Source organism: Myxine glutinosa, chromosome 7 (genome assembly GCF_964187855.1).
Source record: "Myxine glutinosa chromosome 7, kmMyxGlut1.1, whole genome shotgun sequence".
Lineage (NCBI taxonomy): Eukaryota > Metazoa > Chordata > Myxini > Myxiniformes > Myxinidae > Myxine > Myxine glutinosa.
The window spans coordinates 169206663-169226325 of NC_136267.1; the positions used below are offsets into that span (position 1 = coordinate 169206663).

Genomic DNA, 19663 nt, shown 5'->3' on the forward strand with positions numbered 1-19663 from the left:
TCCAGACAGCCTACCAGAGAAGAAGAGAGAAGTAGAGACATACGTCAGGCTGTGAGTCAAATGTCAGACTGCTAGTCAGTAAAGAGGGACTAAACGAGGGCAGTTAGGAACGTTTTCTTTAGTGTGTCAAGGAGAGAGCCAAATTTGGTGAACAAGAGTTTGTGTTGATATCGTAACATCTTCACAGACTTGAGTCAGAACAATGGAAGGAAAACAATGCTATGTGGTGTATGGAATGCTATGCGGACACCACAAATCAAAGAAACATTCGAGGGAACAACATAACAAAGCCATATCCGTGTGGGATGCATCTCAGTGAATGAAAAGGAAATGCCGTCTATCAATCACATGCTCAACAACACGTGTTTACGGTGGACAAACTTCGTTGGCAGGCAAGATTACTGCCCAGACACTCCCAAATTCAACAAAGTGCAGTGTTTATTTTCCCAGGATTACCAGCATGAAAACGTCCATATGTGTAAGAGTGCCAAACATCGATGAATAGATTGTAGACATTGTAAAGGAGAATGACAATGAGAAATGGAAAGTGAACTACAGTGAACTAATCAATGAAAAAGACGCCGTGTCAAGCGACATTTTGTACCGCAAATGGTGAATAGCGAACAATGGCAAACGTGCAAGAGCGGAACACGTGGTACATCTTCAACCAGTGAGGCAGAAAATGAAAAGAGGAATGAACTCCAAGGCACAAGAAATGCAGTTCTAGTGTCAACCTCACGAAAAGACATGTTCTGTAAGTTTTGTCCCAATAAATGATGCACAGAGTGACAATGAAGATATGATGAAACAATAACAAAGAAAAGCTTTACAAAAAGATACAAGAACATATAATAGAGTTATAATTTATTCGTTCTCTTGATCGATCAGCACCATCTGTTATTCATTCAACTGACACGCACAACACTGCAGTTTGTAAAGTAGCACAACGGAGTGGAGAAGAGGATGTTTCCATCATATCCCAATCTGCAAAGATCATAAGAACATCCATTGAGCAATCATCTCCATGGGAATTTAAAGGTTCTTTGAAAAATCAACACTTGGTATTACCCAATTACCCAATTAACCCAATTACCCAATTATTACCCAATTACCCAATTACGCAATTAACTTGTTACTTCCGCCACCGATGTTGGACAGAGGTTATGTTTTCACACCTGTCTTCATTTGTCTGTCTGTCAACAAAGATATCTCAACGTTATGGACGGATTCAGACTAATTTTGATGGACAGGTTGGTTGTGTGACCAGGACTAATTGATTTGATTTTGGGGAAGATCCAGATCCAATAATTTTTGAAGTGATTCTTCATTTTTGAGTGATGGAGCCAAAAACGATATAGCATGGTACCTTCGGACCCCGCTATTAGCGGTTCCGCTATTCACGGGTTGCGTGTATTCGCGGGTGATAAAATGTGCCCCGTTTCTCTATTCACGGAAAGGGTGTCCGGCGAATTCGCGGTTTTTTTCTATTCATGGCCGTCTTCCGCGAAGTCGCAGGTTTTTTTTTCCTATTCGCAGCCGTGTTCCGCGAATTCGCGGTTTTTCATTGGTGCAAAAAAAAAATTCACGACCCGTTAGCTTCACACACGGTATTTATAAAACCTTCGAGGATTATCATCGACATTTGTGGGATTTTCCTCACCATTTGCGGATTTTGCCTCAACACTCGTGGATTTTGCCTCCTATTCGCGGTTTGGTCCTCTCTATTCGCGGATTTTCGTCACTCAGGAACCTATCCCCCCTTTTTCCATTAAAACAATGCCCCGCTATTTGTGGGTTTCGCTATTCGCTGATTTTCCAGAAACGTATTCCCCGCGAATAGCAGGGTCCGAGGGTATTTCAAAAAGTTGTGGATGGGTTGTGCCAAAACTTGGTGGATGAATGGGGTAGGTGACAATAACAACCCAATTATATTTTAGTTAATGTCGGGATGCAGGTTTGGCCTATCAGTGGTATGCAAAGCAAACTGTTCAGCCTGGTGGAGGTTTGCACTCGACCAAATGCCATTATAGTAACTATTGAAACAGATTATTCAGGGACATACTGCTGTCCTCACAGTGTTTCGTTCCTTGCACAGAGCTATGCGAGTGCGATCCGGATACCTGCAAAAATAAGTACGCAGGAAGCGATGATTCCGATTCATTGCCATTGTTCCATGTGATCTTGGTCATTCAAATATCATGTGTATATGGTCACAAGAGTGACATTGTATCACTGTTTATACATTCGGGTAACTTAGAGATTATTGTCCACTTCACGATGGTCATGTGACACGAAGTGTAACATAAAATGTAAAATATGAATTTCTTCTGTTATAATGTCTACAATTAGTCCTAGATGACATGAAAAAAAATACCAACCTCATTTTTTATGAAGTTGTCAATAGTCTTCATGAAATTTTCAAGAAGTTAATCATAAATGAGACAAAGCAGCATAGACCATCATAAGGAATTTTGTTTCGACGCTTTTTATGGACAATCCTAATTATTTCTTTTCTTTAACATTTTTGTTTCTTTTATTTCCTATATTTTATTTATTTATTCATTTATTTTTTAACAAATCTTAACAATTTTTTTGTACAAATTAAAGTCAATATAATAAACAATTAATTGTAAAATCGTGGTTTAACCATCAAAGCCGATTCAGCCATGAGGGAGAAATTGAGAAAATATCTATATTATGGCTAGAATGTATCTCGCTATTATTAAGCGCTATTATGGCCAAACTGGAATTTTGTATGACAAACCAGATTAAATGTAGATTAATTTTATTAAGTTATTCCTCCCAAATAACCTCAGAGTGGGTCCCGATGTCCGGCCGTCCGTATAAATGTACATAAACATTCAACTAAAACATCTCACAAATTACTTGACCAATATGGACCAAATTTGGTACGATGCATCAGGACAGCAAGGTCTCATGGGGGTTGTGCTCCGGATTCAGATGCGCCCCCTATAAAGGACGGTTAAATGGATGAGTCTCTTGGCCCAAATTTTGCCCCAAATATTAATATTTCATTCAAAAGTCTTCTCAGAAACCACCAGACAGATCCAGAGGAAACTCACCACTGGGTATCGGGACTATGCCTTAACCTTAAGCTGTGCTCCTCATGATCGTATCTCCCATGTAAAGGGGGCCACGGCTGCCCTCCCAGAATCCCTCATTTTCACTAAAACATCATCTCCACAACTATCTGAGCGATACGGATCAAATTTGGCTGGCACTGCGTCAGGACAGTAAGGTCTCATGGGGTGGTGCTCCCCATCCGGAACCACCCCCTCCCTATAAGAGACTAAAAAAGACTAAAATTCAGGTAATGTATTTAGAAATCTTCTCAAACAATGGAGAAATAACTAAGTCCCCACAGGGGTATTTATTTTGAAATGTAGAGGTGAAATTTTTTTATTTTTTTTGATGACAAACTGCTATGCTTGCTGCACTCATACACAATGAATGCCAGGCTGTGCCCCCTTTCCTCAGACTGGATGTTTGGAAGTGGGAAGAGAGAATTGTGGGGGAGAACCCCAGTATAAAGCTTTATCAATGCAACGACCATCTCACGTCATGGAACATATCTGTTTGTTATAATAATACCTGAATGCATCTCTTCTCTGCCCTCTGTCCTCTCTGCTCTCTCTGCTCTCAAATTTAACTGCACTGGTAGAGTTGTTTATTCCCATAGCTTAGCTTTGAATGAATGAGCATCACTGTAAAAATGACAAAGCCAAAATCAAACCTATGAACAAAACAATCCAGGAAGATGGTCCATTTCCTAGAGTATATGTGGTCAAGATAAGGCAGAAGAGCGAGGTCCACGGCCAAAAGACTTTGTACATGCAGGCGGGCAGCTTTTATGCTCTTGGGCAGCATGCGGCTGGTCACATAATTGTCTGTTAACGTCCCCCTGCCCTCTTCCTCCCATGGGGCAACGCCTCCACAAAAGCATCCCTCCTCTGTCCAGGAGCTTCTACAGTTGATTACACCAGCTAGTGCATGGTCTTTGGAGGTGGATTCCCAAAGACACGCGCTGAGCACATTTATGTGCCCGTTTCCACTCACCTCAAGTTCTCCACCTGGGCTCGCACGTAGACAAGATGTCTTACATGACAACCTCCTTACCCAATGCTGCTATATAATGGAAGATAACTGGCTCTCCAGTGCACATTGGGTAGAAGTTATCTCTGATGTATCCCCACCCAAGTACAGGTGTAAATCTCACCTTCCCGAGCACATGAACCATGCTATCCTAACACATTGTAGTTATGGCCCACATCCCCTCCCCTTTCAATGCTACAGTAGAATTAATGGCAAATAAGCAATGTGCCTGGGCATAAATAATGAAATGGTCGCTTATTGGTCTCACAATCTGTTTGTCGCAGTCATGAAATTCCTCCTCCATTTCTTTTCTAGGAGAAGACTATTAAGGATTGCGAACATATGGATTGCATTTCAGTTAGGTGGTTGAAACCTCAGACCGAGTTGTTGTTAGGGTTGTTAGGGTTAGGGTTAGGTACAAGTTATCTTTGTGCAACTTTGCGCGGGTTGCCTTTGTGCAACTATAAAGCGTTGCTGCTACATTTAGATTCGTCATAACCCTGCCTAACTAGAAGCTTATTTACCACATCAAAATAATCAAATTAAAGCTACAAATAAGCAGATATACAATACATATAGTAATGTGCACTCCCAAAAAAAAAAAACAAAAAAAAAACTAACGGAGTGATTCTCCAAAAAAAATGGATTTGTTTTCAAAACAGATTTCCAAATATGTAATGGAAATGGATTCTTACCCCTTTGTAAATGTCTACTTGTAGCATATCCGTGCTGTTGTCAAAAACGTTGGCATAGGGACTTTTGGCTTCCATACAGACTTCGCGCTGCACAGACGGTCAGGATGAAACAGTGTTAGAAAGTACGTATACTGCTACAGACACTCTCTCAAATACATCGGCTAAAATGTCAATAGTAAGATGCAAATCTTTCTGCTCACCTTCACTCCTTCATTCCTCTTTTCTCCCGCCTCTGGAACAAACTCCCTCACTCTCTTCAATCCCACTCCACCCTCCAGGTCTTTAAAACAGCTGTTCACCACCATCTCTTATCTTCCCCCATCCAAAACCTTGATCTTTTCTACCCCCGCTAATTTCACCCCAAATCCTACACTTTTTTGAAATACCAACTTCTGTCCTGGAAGTCCTTAGTCTCCTTGTGTTTTATACCTCTCCCCCCCCCCCCCCTCCTTCCCACGCCTCCTCCCCCCAAGCCCTCTCCCTCCCACACTTCTCCCTGCTCTCAAATGTTGTGTTTGTGTGCTTCCCCTTCTCTCCCCATCTTGTCTTCCACTCCCTCTTTTTATATATTTTGTTTGTCTGGTTGATTTGTTTGTGAAATAAATGTTAGCTCTTTCACGAGCCTCGATTCAGTATCCAAAAAAAAAAAAAAAAAAAAAAAAATGTCACCAACAAATCAAGATTGAAGATGGGGGGGATGAAGGAATGTACGTTTGAAAATGGTGTAAATGCTAAAGATGATTACCATAATCACTCATGGACAGTCCTGGCATTTAAGATGGAATATATTTTTTTTTCTTGACGGGTTTACTTTCTTAACTCAGTATATCAATCTGGTGAGTTTCTTTTACACTTTGGTGATTTATTTGTTAAAAGAACCATGTCACTGATTGTCTGTCGCAGCAAGAAGTGAACAACAGGATTATATCACAGGTGGTGTGGCAAAATGTACGGACAGGTGCATTTGACGATTGGCTTCACAGTCGGGTATACAAGGGTTGTTGCGTTCTGTATTAGTGGAAAACAACTGCTGCACGTCTCCAAAAGTTATTGCCGCTTCCTCTGGAGATGGTCCGTCAACTCGACAATGCTGTTTGTCATGGAGTGGTGGCTTTACGAAATTACGGCATGAAAGAGCGTGCTATTGCTCGGCAGTATGGCATCACTCAAGGTCAGGTGTCAAAGATCCTGAAACGAAATGCTCAGAGGGGTGTCTCTACTCCAATACTGAGGCCAGGACGTCCCCGCAGAACCATAAGGAGGGATGAGCGCCAGCTGGACCGGTTAGTCCGCAATGGCCATACCAAGTCAGCTAATCGGCTTAGGGCTGAGTGGCAGCAACTGACAAATGTGCCTGCATCCAGAAGGCTAGTCAACCAACGACTGGTTCAAGCAGGCTATCGTGCCAGGCGTACCCTGAGAAAGCCACGCCTGACCAGACAACACTGCCAGCGCCGATTGCAGTGGGCCAGAGAGCATCGTCAATGGCAGCCAGGACAGTGGAATCACGTGATCTTCAGTGACGAGTCTATATTTCTGGTCTATCGTCAAGATGGCCGCGTCCGAGTGCGCAGACAAGTGCATGAAGCCTACAACGAAGATTGTATAGTGCCAAGAGTCCAAGCTGGAGGTGGTGGGGTGACCGTTTGGGCTGCTTTTCATGCAGGGGGCAAAACTGACCTGGTTGTTCTGAATGGAAACCTGAACCAGTTCAAGTACAGTGCCATTCTGGAAGAAACATTGCTTCCATTTGCTCGTGCAGCCTTTCGAGGGAACTTTGTCTTCCAAGATGACAATGCACGGCCTCATCGTGCTCGCATGATCCAACACTTTCTTGCTGACCGTGGTGTAGAGCATATGGAGTGGCCTGCCATATCCCCGGATATAAATCCGATCAAGAACTTGTGGGCAGAATTAACGCGTCAAATTGACCACGTGGACCAGCAGCCGACCTCTGTGCATGAATTGCAGCAGGCTATTGTCACTGCATGGCAAGCGATTCCTGTCCAAACCTTGGCAAATCTCGTGAACAGCATGCCTCAACGTGTACGTGCTCTCCTGAATGCTCGTGGGGGTTACACGAAGTACTGAACTGTAATTTTAGTCGGTAATCCCAGTCGTAATTTAGCTTTTGTTTTTGTTAAAAAAAAATTTGGCTAATGTGCAAAATAAAGAGATACTTCTGGAAAACGTACAGAAGTTTAACACAGTACTGTCCATGAATTGAGTTCGATATCAGTTTACATCACTTTCAAGGATCAATTTATTTGTTTCGAAATGTCAAATGTGGTTTTTGTTTCTTTTAAAGGTCACATTAACAAAATCTAGAATAATTTCAACATAATTCCAATGAACTTTTGGTTCTAAGACATCTTGAAAAGTAAGTTCACCCCCACAAAAAAAATATTCCATATTAAATGCCAAGTCTGTATTATGCTTCATACAAGTTATTATTATAGCCTGGTGTTGGCTTAGCAGTTAGGGTGCTGGCATGGGATCCTACGATCCTGGGTTCGAAACCCGGTTGATCACTGAATTAACGCCAGGGGGGTTGACTCAGCCTATCATCCTTCCGAGGTCGGCAAATTTAGTACCAGTTCACTGGTAATTCCCTGTGTGTCGCAAGAGGCGACTAACAGGGTTGACGGCAGGAAGGGCATCCGGCCATAAAACATTGCTTCAAAAAGGGGACCACGGTGCCCGTAAAAGGCCATCCCCTGCTCTGTGGGGAAAAATGGCCTCCAAAGGTGGTTCTATACAAGATATTATTATGCTTTGTCTGTTATTATGAATTACATGGGAACAGAGCAGCAGGTCACAAGTTTGATCTTGATAAAAATAATGTTAGAGCCTGACACAGACAGAAAGATGTTATTGAGAAGATGCCCATGACCAAGAAGGCCAAATTTTGTTCCTCGTTTCGCAGAGCTAGAGAAGGTCCTAATCGAGTGGATAACCAAGCGATTGTCTCTAGGGATTGCGATCAACACAGTCCACGTCAGGCTGCAGGTGAAAGTCATTGCGAGAAACATGAAGTTTGTGCGGTGCTAGCTATACATAGAAACTGGTATTTTCCTGATAATTTTATTTGAAGCATGGCCTGCGTATTATACACGACAGCGGATTACACACGAGTGATTATGGTGTTTAAAAATAAAAATTGCTATCATTTCTGTAAACACAGAAGAACGAAAGATAAACATAGCTTGCAAAAACCTGCCAATGATACTCACGAGATCTGCATTGCTTTTGTTGTAAAATGTTTCAGCAAAGACCGACACCACAAATACGTTGATCAAGAATGAGAGGAAGAGTGCAATGCAGGCTTCGATGAAAAAGTACATGTTCGCTTCCTTGACCTCCCTGGCGTTTAAGCGATTTATCTTCCGTGACTGCAAAGAACGGAACATCACGTTAAAGACTTTAAAAAAAACAAAAAAACCTAAACTGCTACACAACATAATGCAGTTTTCCAGAAATAAAAGTGCAGCAGATTCCGAAATTAAACAACAACAACACCAACAACATGCATTTTAAGGCCATTTTCCCTGCCAGAGCGGGGGTTAGCCTTGCGGTCCCCATAACAATCTTCTCCATTTTGCCCTATTTTCTGCATCTCTCCTTGTTAACCCCCATTGCCCGCATTTCTTCTTCCACCATCTTCAGCCAAGTCTTTCTCGGTCTTCCCCGTCCTCTACTTCCTCCTACATTCATTTCCATCACTCTTCTCAACCAGTCACTTTCATCCTTCCTCAAAACGTGACCAAACCATCTCAACCTGTTCCTCTTCACAGCATCAATCACAGGCTCTATTCCCATCATCTTTCGCAATTCATCATTTGTTTTCCTCTCTCTCAACGATACTCCGCACATCCACCGAACCATTCACATTTCCACCATTTCCAGCATTCTGTGCTGCTCTACATTGATTACCCATGTCTCGCTCCCATAAATCATAACACTTCTCTCACATGCAGCATACACCTTTCCCTTCAGCTTCAACGACACTCCCCTCCTCATCAGCACACCACTTAGTTCCCGAAACTTCTTCCATGCACATCTCACTCCAGCAACTGTTGCCGAGTCTGATCCACCTTCTCCATTTAGCATGTCTCCGAGGTAGCAAAATGTTTTCACACTTTCCAGCTTCACGCCGTCTCCAAGATCCAACTCAACATTTCCTCCATCTGCAGCTCCCTCTGTGCACACCTTACATTTGAATGTAGCTGCCACACTGGTTAATGACCCTCTCAGACCACTGTATTTTTGATGAACCCACTCAGCGCACATTGTACATTGAATGGAGTTCACTCTGACACCCTTCCTGCACACAGCACATGGCCACTTCCCAGTTCTTTCCACCTCACCACATGCTTTACCACTTGCCATCACCTTCGTCTTTCCGATATTCACCTTCAGACCTTTTGTCTCCATACATTCCTTCCACTTGTTCATCTTTTCCTTCAGTCCATCCATACTTTCCGCAAACACCACTAGATCATCTGCATACATCAACTCCCACGGTAAACCCTCCTTTATGTTCTGAGCCAGCACCTCCATCACAGCTACAAATAGTAGTGGACTTAGTACCGACCCCTGATGCACTCCCACCTTCACCTCAAACTCACCACTGTTCCCGTCCTTCGTCCTTACAGCTGTGCGCGCTCTTTTGTACATTGCCATCACTACTCTGATCAACCATTCCTCCACTCCTAACTTCCTCAATGCCCATGTCACGACTTCGCGTGGAACCCTATCGAATGCTTTCTCCAGATCAACAAACCCAAGAAACAACTTCTTCCTCTTCTCCAAGTACTTCTCCTGCAACTGCCTCACAATAAAGAGCGCGTCTGTCGTTCCTCTTCCTGGCATAAATCCAAACTGCATTTCGTCGATCTTCACCTTCTTCCTTATCCTCCTCTCCAATACCCTTTCCAATACCTTCATTCCATGCTCCAATAACTTTATCGCTCGGTCCGAGCCACACTCCAGAGGGTCACCTTTCCCCTTGTATAGAGGGATGAGGGTACTCAGTTCCCAATCCACTGGAATGCGGCCTTCTTTCACCACCAGATTACAGATCTCTGTCATTCTCTTCACACCCCAACTTCTTGCTGCCTTCAACATATCTCCCACAACTCCCGTCGGCCCTCCCGCTTTTCTACTCTTCATTGCTTTTATCGCTTCCTCAACTTCCTTCTCAGTTATCTTCTCTGCTGGTCCTAAAACTGGGTTAATCTCTATGTTGCCATCCCATTCATTCTCTGTATTCAACAGCATTTCCATATATCTTTTCCATCTTCCTTTAATTCCATCTGGGTCCACAACGATTTGTCCCACTTCATCCTTCAAACAACTCACCTCCATCACATCACACCTCTCTTTCGCGATCTGCTTTGCAATCCTGAATACCGCTCTCTGACCCTCTGCCGAATCGATTTTCCTACATTCCTCCTGCGCCTTTGCTACCTCTTTCTTTGCAGCCTTCTTGGCTGCCTTATAACTTTCATGCTCTGCTTTTTCTGCTCCCGTACCCTTCGCCTTCTGCCACTCCTTGAACTTCTTCCTCTTCTCGTCAATCCTCTTTCCAACTTCATCATCCCACCATCATGTTTCCGAGTGCCTCGGTGGTCCTTTTGTCCATCCACATACCTCACCAACAGCTCCCAACAGACTATCTTTCATTGACATCCAACCACTTTCAAGCTGAACCACATCATCCTCTACCCTACTCAGCCTCTCTTTTAATGCCTCCCTTACTGTCACCTCTTTCAACCTGCACACCTTCATTCTCGGTTGGTACTTCACCTGCCGAGCTCTCCTCGCACCTTTCACCCTTATGTCGCAGACAACCAAGTGGTGCTGTGAAACAGCCTCATCCCCCGGGATCACCTTTGTATCCCGGAGGTGCCCCCTATTTCACCTACGCACCATGAGTTAGTCAACGGTTGTCGTCGACCCACCTGACGTGTATGTAACAAGTTTATTATCCTCTTTCTGGAACTGAGTATTACAAATCAACAAATCAGCTCCATCAGCAAACTCCAAAATCCTTTCACCTTCTCCATTTCTCACACCATATCCGTAATCCCCATGAACTCCCTCAAAACCGTCCATACTCCTTCCCACATGTCCATTTAGGTCTCCTCCTACCACAACAACTTCCTCATCTTTCAGGTTTTCCATCAGCTTCTCTATCGCACACCAGAACTTGTCATTCTTTTCATCGCTCCGACCAACCTGCGGAGCATATCCCGAGATGACGTTCACCAAGAGCTTTCCAATCATCATTTTCACCATCATCAACCTTTCACTCACTCTAGTCACACTCACCACACTGTCTACAAACTCCTCAGAAAACAAGACACGAACACCATTCACGCCCTCCAGGCACCCTTGCCACACAAACTTGTATTTCTGTCCCTGCCTACCTTTCACCATTCTCACACCACTTCCCTTCCATCTCGTCTCTTGCACACAACATATGTCCACTCTTCTTCTGATCAATACTTCCACCACTTCTCCTGATCTCCCTGTCATTGTCCCTACATTCCATGTCCCAAACCTCAGAAACCGATCTCCACTTCGGGCTGTACCCGGCCCATATGTAGTTGTAATTGTCATGGTTCTCTTTTTTTTTTTGAGGCAATGTTTTCATGGCTGGATGCCCTTCCTGACGCCAACCCTCTTAGTCGCCTTTTACGACATGCAGGGATACGGTGTACCTATTCTAAACCAGGGTACACACCGGGATTCCGAAATTAAAGAGATAAAATAATCATACTGATACATATGTGGAAGGTTCATGGAGGAAGGGACAAGCCATAATTACAATCATATTGCTTTCATTCAGTGCTATAAAAAAAATTGTGCAAAATGAGACCAAGTAAAAAATAAATAAATAAATAAATAAAATGCTTTATTTAAAATTATTGCAATGTGGGTTTAAAGTTGATGACCAGGTCATTCTTGCATATGACAAATTAAAGGGAAATGTTGTAGAATGTACGACAGATGGAGCCCCTGCAATGCTGGGATGTCATCCTGGATTATAAGCACTGGTGATAAGTCAACCGCAAACCAAGCAAGCTACACTGCACAATTCACCGCTATGCATTAGCCACAAAGACTCTGCCTCCAATGCTCAAAACCATACTTGAGGATGTCGTGGCCATGGTGAACTTCATCAAATCCAGTGCTTCGAACACTAGGATGTTCCACCTCCTATGGGGAGATTTCAGCACTGAAGAAGAGTTCCTCCTTTTCCACATTGAGGTAAGACGGCTTTCGAAAGGTAACGCGGTTGCTCAAGTCATGGCACTGAAGGTAGCGTTAAAATAATTATTCGACATGAGTGAGAAGGTAAAATCCAAGCAGTTTGTCGACAAACTGTCAGACGACAGGTGGATCACAAAGGTGGCTTACCTAAACGATATATTTTCTTGCCTCAACACACTCAACAAATTTTTTCAACTGCCCTCAACTTCCGTGCTCGATTGCGTCGACAAAGTTCGAGCTTTTCTGATGAAGCTGCAGCTATGGCAAGAAAAAGTCAAAGCGGACCGCTTCGATGTCTTTGAGAACGTGACCGACAACTTAAAGAGCAAATGGATGAGATCTGTGTCCTCACCCAGGACCAATGATTCCCTCAATCGGGAGTTGCAATACTATTTTCCAAACCTCAGTGACTTGGATTGTAAACTCATTCGAAATTCACTCAAGATTGATCCGAGACCTGGATCCTTTCCAGATGAATTGCAGGATAAATTCATTGACCTGAGTCAAACGACTCCACCTCCAGATGCTTTCGAGAATTTGTCGTTGACAAGCGTTAGGTCAACAATAGCTACGTCATACCCAACTCTGGCAAAGGAATGTGGGGAAAACTTTCTGGTGTTCCCTTCTACCTACTGTTACGTGTTACTCCCCGACCTCCTGGTCCCCGACCTCCTGGTTCGTATACCTCCGAACCCCGGGAGGAATCACGGCAGAAATTTATATATTTCCGTGTCGAAATCAATAAGGAAACAACACCAATGATTATGAACAAACCAATAATATATCATAAATCACACAGGAATAACATTACAACCAATGACAATTAAGAGTGCACTCTCTATTCCATCAGCTAGCATGCATAAAGTAACTCACAGTGTTCCAAGTGAGTGGAAATAACCTTCCCCAATGTCTCTATATTCCCATCTTCGAGCTCAGAGTTGGTCCCCTCCAGTGATCAACAGAACGATGTCGCCTCGAAACCAGAGTGTCGTTCCGAGGGCAGGCACAGACACGCCGCCCAAAGCGACACCAAGGCGCACGCGACCCAAAGCGGTGAAAAGGGTCACGTGGTTAAAGTGGCACAAAGGCGCACTCACGGCGACTGGGAAATCCAACGGCCCCCTCCAGGTGCGAACTTTCACTGTTCACGGTCGGCGAGCCGCAAAGTAATCGTCAGAAGCCTCGGTGCACACACACACACCACAGATACGTCTGAACGCAGTGGAAACGGTTGACGAAGCAAGGAAAGTTTGCTCGACGCGCGAAGCGCATGAGTCAAAATGGCGGACGGCTCGTACTTGAGACGTAATCACACGACGATGGTTCCTCCGAATCCAACGCCAACCTGACACGCAGGTTTGATCAGTCACAACGATAACAACTCTATCGCGGAATCCCTTTCCAGGAAACCCCAAAGTTCACTCGTGTCTCTTGCTCGACAACGGTCTATCCAGAACGCAAAGCAATCGGCTTCTTCTCCGACTTTTCTCACCGCCTCCTCCCCTTCCTCCTTGTCTTCCGGTTCGGGTTCCTGTATCATTTTAAGTTAACCTTTTTAACTTTTAATAACTGTTCATAAACAATAAACCTTTGGAAGACAATAATAGTACATAGAATCAGAAATCTTTCAAGTGGAGGAAAACCACAACAGCGGAAGTGACGGATCCGTAACACTACCTCTGTGAGCAGGCATTTTCCACGTTGTGCAACATTAAAAGCAGGTACCGTGCCCTTCTTTCTGTGCAACATGACATGAGAGGGTACCCCTTTGTCAAAAAGGAGGAGATTAAATGAATCATGATTCCTTATTAAAACAGAGGTGGATACTTCAAGACCCGTTAGACCCACATGTGGGGTTAGCAGGCAACAGCAACTTACACACACACACACACACACACACACACACACACACACACACACACACACACACACACACACACACACACACACACACACACACACACCATTGCAAATTTCTGTCTCCTGCTGTGCAGGGTGACAGGCTAAGAAGGTACTGGCAACCATCGTACTAAAATATTGTTATGAATTTGGGTAGTGATATATAGAGCAGAATAGATCTGAGCAGGTAACATGCTTCGAGATGTCGCGGTAAGGAACACTACCTTGTAATAAGTTCATGTGTAGGCGTTTGTCGGGTTAAGATGTATACTTGTGAATCTACCAGGAGATACGTGTGTTAAGTAGTGTAGGGAATAATGAGTAGAGCCCTTGTATGTCTCACCTGGCAATCAAACCTTTGTCCCTTATGGTGCAGACCACATAGACAATTGGTTAGGATCCCTTAGTACAACACTAATAACGCCCTCTCCCCCCCCCCCCCCCCCCCGACATGACCTCGGAAGAAAGCAGGCCAGGACACCGCCGATAATGGCCGCCGCTGTTTGCACCTCCGAGAGGCCTATCCACCTCGCATAGCACGTGTTACGACCACGGAATAGGGGACGGGAGTGAGAGTGGTGCGGTGGGCGTGACCTGAGCGAGCCGGCGGAGACCGATTGGTTAGCAGCACGCCAGAGCTGACGTCACCGGCCGAGGCTATACGGAGAGCCGAACGCGATTGCGCAGTTAAGACTAGTTACCTTCCTGGCGCAGAGTCGAAGGAGAGAGTTACATTCCTGGCGCAGTCCAGAGCAGTTGGATTCGTGGTTGAGAGTTGGATCGAGAGTTCGTGTCCGCAGTTGGCAGTGAGCAGTTCGAGTCACGAGTTGGGTGACGAGGGTCGGAACGAGTCAGTTGTGAGTTGGATCCCGAGTTCAGGCAGTTCAGATCGGAGATCCTGAGACGAGGTGCACACAAGTTCGAGTTTGGAACGGGAGAGTTCGTTTGAGGTGCGCACGAGGAGAGTTGGCAGATCCCGAGTGCAGAGCGAGAGCCCGAGTGGAGCTCGCTGTCCTGCTGTCAGCCTGCGTGGTACACGTGGCGCTTGGAGCGAGGCGTTGTGGGACTTGGAGCGAAGAACCTCGTGGTATGCGGTCGGGCCGGGCGGAGCGGTGTTGGACAGCAGCCAAAGAAGACGACGAGACAGATAAGCCCAAGCTCCGCGTACATTTTGCACAAAAGACGTGTTTCTTTCGTAATTCATAATCCCTCGTTTTGTTTCTGAAGTCGGTGTGAGGGATCCCGATTTAGGATATTTATTACCGGCACGTGCTTTTACTGTCCTTGCTTTTCCAAATAAACCCTTATATTATTTTCTGTACATATTTCTGAATGCAGTTTTCCCGGGTGGTTGATTTTAATAGATAAGGCTGCGGGGGCTCTCGCCGTTCCCCTCCATTCCGCGTGCTTGGGGCTTTTGGTTTTGGAATCCACCATTGAGTTTTCGCCTCGGAAGTTAAAGCCTTCGTGATCGGCAATCCGCAACTCTGGTGTTAATCGGAGTTGCGTGACAACTGGTGTCAGGAGTGAGGATCTGGGCCCGTCGAACAAATTTTTTTGTCCGCGGCGAGACATCGACACGGTCGGGCGTACATCGCGCCCGACGTTCAAACGCAAAAATTTTTATAAACGAGGCGGAGAAATTTAATAGTCAATTGGGCATACGGAGCGCGATATCGCGTCTTCGACAAATTTAAATTTTGTTTTTTTCGAAGTAAAATAATACGCACGCGGGAAACGACCTTCCGAAAAGCGGATGTCGGAGGTCGACGAAATGGAGGTACGTAGCGAGGCTTCTGTCAGTGTAGGGAGTGAGCCGGAAATAGGGGAATTAGAAGTGAGCCTTGGAACCTCCCCCGTCCCGAGCACCAACTTATCCCCCTCCCCTACCAGGGAGCCGGGAGAAATTGGAGCGGCCCCGATAAACGACCAGAAGTTGGATCGATTGCTTCGGGAAATTCGGGGAACAAATGATAAAATGGGAGAAATGAAAAGTGGGTTGGAAAATAAAATGGATGCCCAAAAGGACGAAATTCGGGGAATAAATGATAAAATGGAGGGAATGAGTGATCAATTTGTCCCTCCAATCGAAGGAGTGGGAAATATAATCGATGAATGTACGAATAAATTGAGGGAAGGACGAATGAATGGTGCCGCCAGGGCACAGGAGAAGCCAAATGTGGCGGGGTTTGAATCTGAACGGGGGGAAGGCAAATTGGGAATTGCAGCGGGAATGGCATGTGTACAGGTGAGCGTGGAGTGCCCACAGGTAGATGGGGAGACTGCAGGTGCAGAGGTGGATGGGCAATGTGTACAGGTAGATGGGGAATGCCTGCAGGTAAACGTGGAGTGTCCACAGGTGAACGGGGAATGCCTACAGGTGAATGGGGAATGCACACAGGTGAGTGTGGAGTGCGCACAGGTAGATGGGGAAACCGAATGTGAGAGTTGTAATAGGGAGTGTTTCCCACCTGGTGGCCTGGTTGTTTGTCGGGACTGGGTGGATGTCACAACACACCAACCGGGGGATGGATTGGAATCCTTGCTGTGCCAGGGCGGTGGTTCAGAGCAAGAGGGGGTGACATTATTGGGGTTCCGTGTGGTGGAGCCGGACCGGGTATTTATTGGGGATATTGGGGAAGACCTGGCGGGGCCAGAAATGAGTTGTGATGATATTGATGATGATGATGAGCTGGATGTGACACAGCGGCTGGGGACCTGGGACAGTCCCATAGAGATAGGGGTTGACCAGGCCCAAAGGAGTTTGGGGGATGAGGTGAGTTGATCCGAGGAGGTGGTTGGAATGACCAAGGGGACCCTCACCGTGCTCACCGATTGGGTAGCAGAGGCTCCAAAATTGCAGAACCAGTTGGGGGAGTGTGTTGACTCCAGGCTGGATTTGGACCTTGGGGAGTCGGGAGATAGAGCCTCTGGAGATTTGGTCCCCGTAGGGAATGGGAATTTGGACCAGCTGCAGGGAGGGGCAGAACAACCGGTGGTAGAGGTTGTTACCTGCATCTGTGGTGATTGGACACCTGGAGCAAAAATTGGTAAAATAAAATTTAAAATAAAATTAAAATGGGAATGTGATTTGGAGCAGCCTTGGTTGGAGTTGGTCCCCGGGCTGCGGGATTTGGACATGGGGAGGGCATTGAGGATGGCCTCGGGCAAAAGTTGCCCCTTTCAAAATTTGCTGATGCCAGCCAGCTGGGGGGCTGTGCTGGCGAGATTTGGACGTTGGGTCCAGCCTTGGGTGGCGAGGTACGACCTGGGCCCCACGGGGGGTCTGGTGGAGTGTGGCGTCCCTTGTCCGTCGGGGCGCCGTCCGGGCGTATGGCTCGGGCCGGCAGGGTCACCGGACCCTGGTGGGGGTTAAGACCTCCGGGGGGGTCCGAGGTGGTTTCTCAAGCGTGGGATGGCAAATATTGAGGACCACTAGGGGGAGGTGTTGTGGGTCGCGCTTTGGTGGTGGCACCGCGGATGGCCAGCTTGGGCCTGATGTAGTGACCACCCAGGCATGCGGCCTGACACCCTCTCCCTGAGACTTTGGGACAACCGGCATGTGGTGACCCGCCATGCCGTGTTGGGCTATGGACACGGGTCGAACCGCATGGACAGGGATGGATTATAGCCTGCCGGACAACCATTGGAGCATCTGTGGAACGTGATGGTGTGAGAGTGACCTTCCACAGATGTTCCGTTATGATTTATGGACTCTCGGGTTGGGAAGAGAGCCATGGGGATGTGAATGGGAATGTGTAACGAGCCGAGCATATGGGCCATGCTCGGCTGGCATGTGTATGGCAAAGCATCTTTCTTTGGTGAGGTTAGTGAAATGTGAAAAATGTTTTGCATGGGTAATCTGTGGTTTAGATGCAAAATTAAGGGGTGAATTTTGTGAAGAGAAATGGTGGACACTGTAGAGTGACGCCATTATTGATCCAGGTGTGTAGACCAAAGTGTTGGTGGCTGTGATAAAATTGGTAGGGTAGCAGGACACAGCTTTCAACTGGATGCGGGGGCGACTGTGCTCATATTTGGGATGTGGGATCATGGGGATCTAGTTGTGTAGTTGAGGGTCAACGTGGTGCTATGGGTGTCCCGAGGTGTGTGGTCCATGTCTTCTGGGTGGGTCTCCTGGTGGAGCATGGCTGTTGAATGGACCTTGGTGTGGTCAAGTGTGGGTGAGCATGGGGGCTGCGGTTCTGTGGACTGGGGGACGAGAGGGCGGCATAGGTGACGAGGGGAATGCCACGCACTGCGACCATCTCCCCCAGGGCCGAGGTTGTGTGTGCGGTAGTGTGTGCGGTAGTGTGTGCGGTAGTGTGTGCGGTAGTGTGTGCGGTAGTGTGTTTTTGGCAGCAGGTGCTCACCAGATTGGCCAGCTGGGGCTGGTGCAGCCGTGTTCCTCGCAGGGGGGCCGAAGGATGGATGGTGGGTCGCACCCTTATGGACACTCATGGGCCATGTTGGCGTTTTGACTGCTCACCTTGTCCCGATGACCCTTGCACGGTAGAGGTGCAGAGCTGTCGTGGCCACAGGTAGTTGTGTAGTGATGATCACCTTTGGATGTGGATCCACATACCTGCCAGTGTAGTGGGGACAAGAGAGAAATTTGGAAGAATTTGGTTGGCCCAATGTGAAATTTTGGGATTGTGATGGGTGGATTGAACTTTGGACTTGACCAACCGGTAATTACCTGCACTTGAGGTGAGTGTTTTGAGTACTGTCCCAGGCTTCAGGACTTGCTTGTTAAATTGGGGACGTGTAATGTGGAGTTGGGAGGCGGGTGAGAGTGATGACATGGCCGGTGAGGGGATGGAATGGGGGCCACACAGTGTCTTGAGGGTGGCGTATGTTTTGGTGTTGTGGTAATGTGTTTTGATGTGGTCGTGAGAGTGGAAACTGGAGAGTGAGTGATTATTATTGGAGATAATGAGTGGTGATTTTTGAGATGTGGTTTTGGAAATGTGTAATGGTTTAAATGTGAATGGGATTTCACATGTAGCAGGCAATGGCAACCTTTGGAACATGTTGTGCACCATCTATGGAATTGTGCCGAGTTGTGTTGAGAATTGAATGACAGCGGGGGAGGAAGTGTGTTTTGGGGTCTTGTGGGTGGGGATGGTGTGTGTGCCCGCAGGTACGGATCAAGCTCTGAGGAGCGATGCCTGCGACCCCCCTCTGCGGCAATTACCCCTGGCAGCCGGTGGTAACTGGAAATTGGAGCTCGTCGGTGGAGGGTCTGGTGGGGCACCGTGGGGTGAGGAAGTCCCCCGGTGACCCGTGTTGCTGCGCTGGAGCAGGAGGCCGCGGAGGAGCCTGGTGTGTGCAGAGACCCTCACCGGCGAGGTAACGGCGGAAAGGGGCTGTTGGGCTGTCACGGGGCCAAGAGGTAAAGGAGGGGGGGGGGGGCAATGAACTTGTAAGTCGGTTGACTTGTTTTGGGACTGCGGGCACCACAGCCTGAAGCGCCCCCACCATCTTTTTGTGCGGTACCTCCCCGCTGCCGAGTTGAAGAATGCACACACATGTATATGACATCAATGCCATGGTCCTGCAGGGGGGTTGTAGTGAAGTAAGTGCTTTGTTGATTTTTGAAATGCGGTAGTGAGGAGTTTTGAAATGAGAATGAGTGATTAAGGGGGTTTGTGTTGTATGAATGTGGGCGAAATCCA

The 19663-nt window shown here is 46.5% G+C and overlaps 1 protein-coding gene across 4 annotated transcripts in view; it reads right to left on the minus strand.

Moving 5' to 3' along the window:
* The window catches only part of LOC137431816 (natural resistance-associated macrophage protein 2), a 121385-nt gene that overhangs the window by 29896 nt on the left and 71826 nt on the right, over positions 1-19663 (minus strand). For all 4 annotated transcript variants that reach the window (XM_068123551.2, XM_068123550.2, XM_068123548.2 and 1 more), the window contains exons 10-11: positions 8042-8200; positions 4809-4895 (exon numbers count right to left, since the gene is read on the minus strand). In XM_068123551.2, the coding sequence (XP_067979652.1) occupies positions 4809-4895; positions 8042-8200 (246 nt within the window). The remainder of the gene's footprint in view (positions 1-4808; positions 4896-8041; positions 8201-19663) is intronic.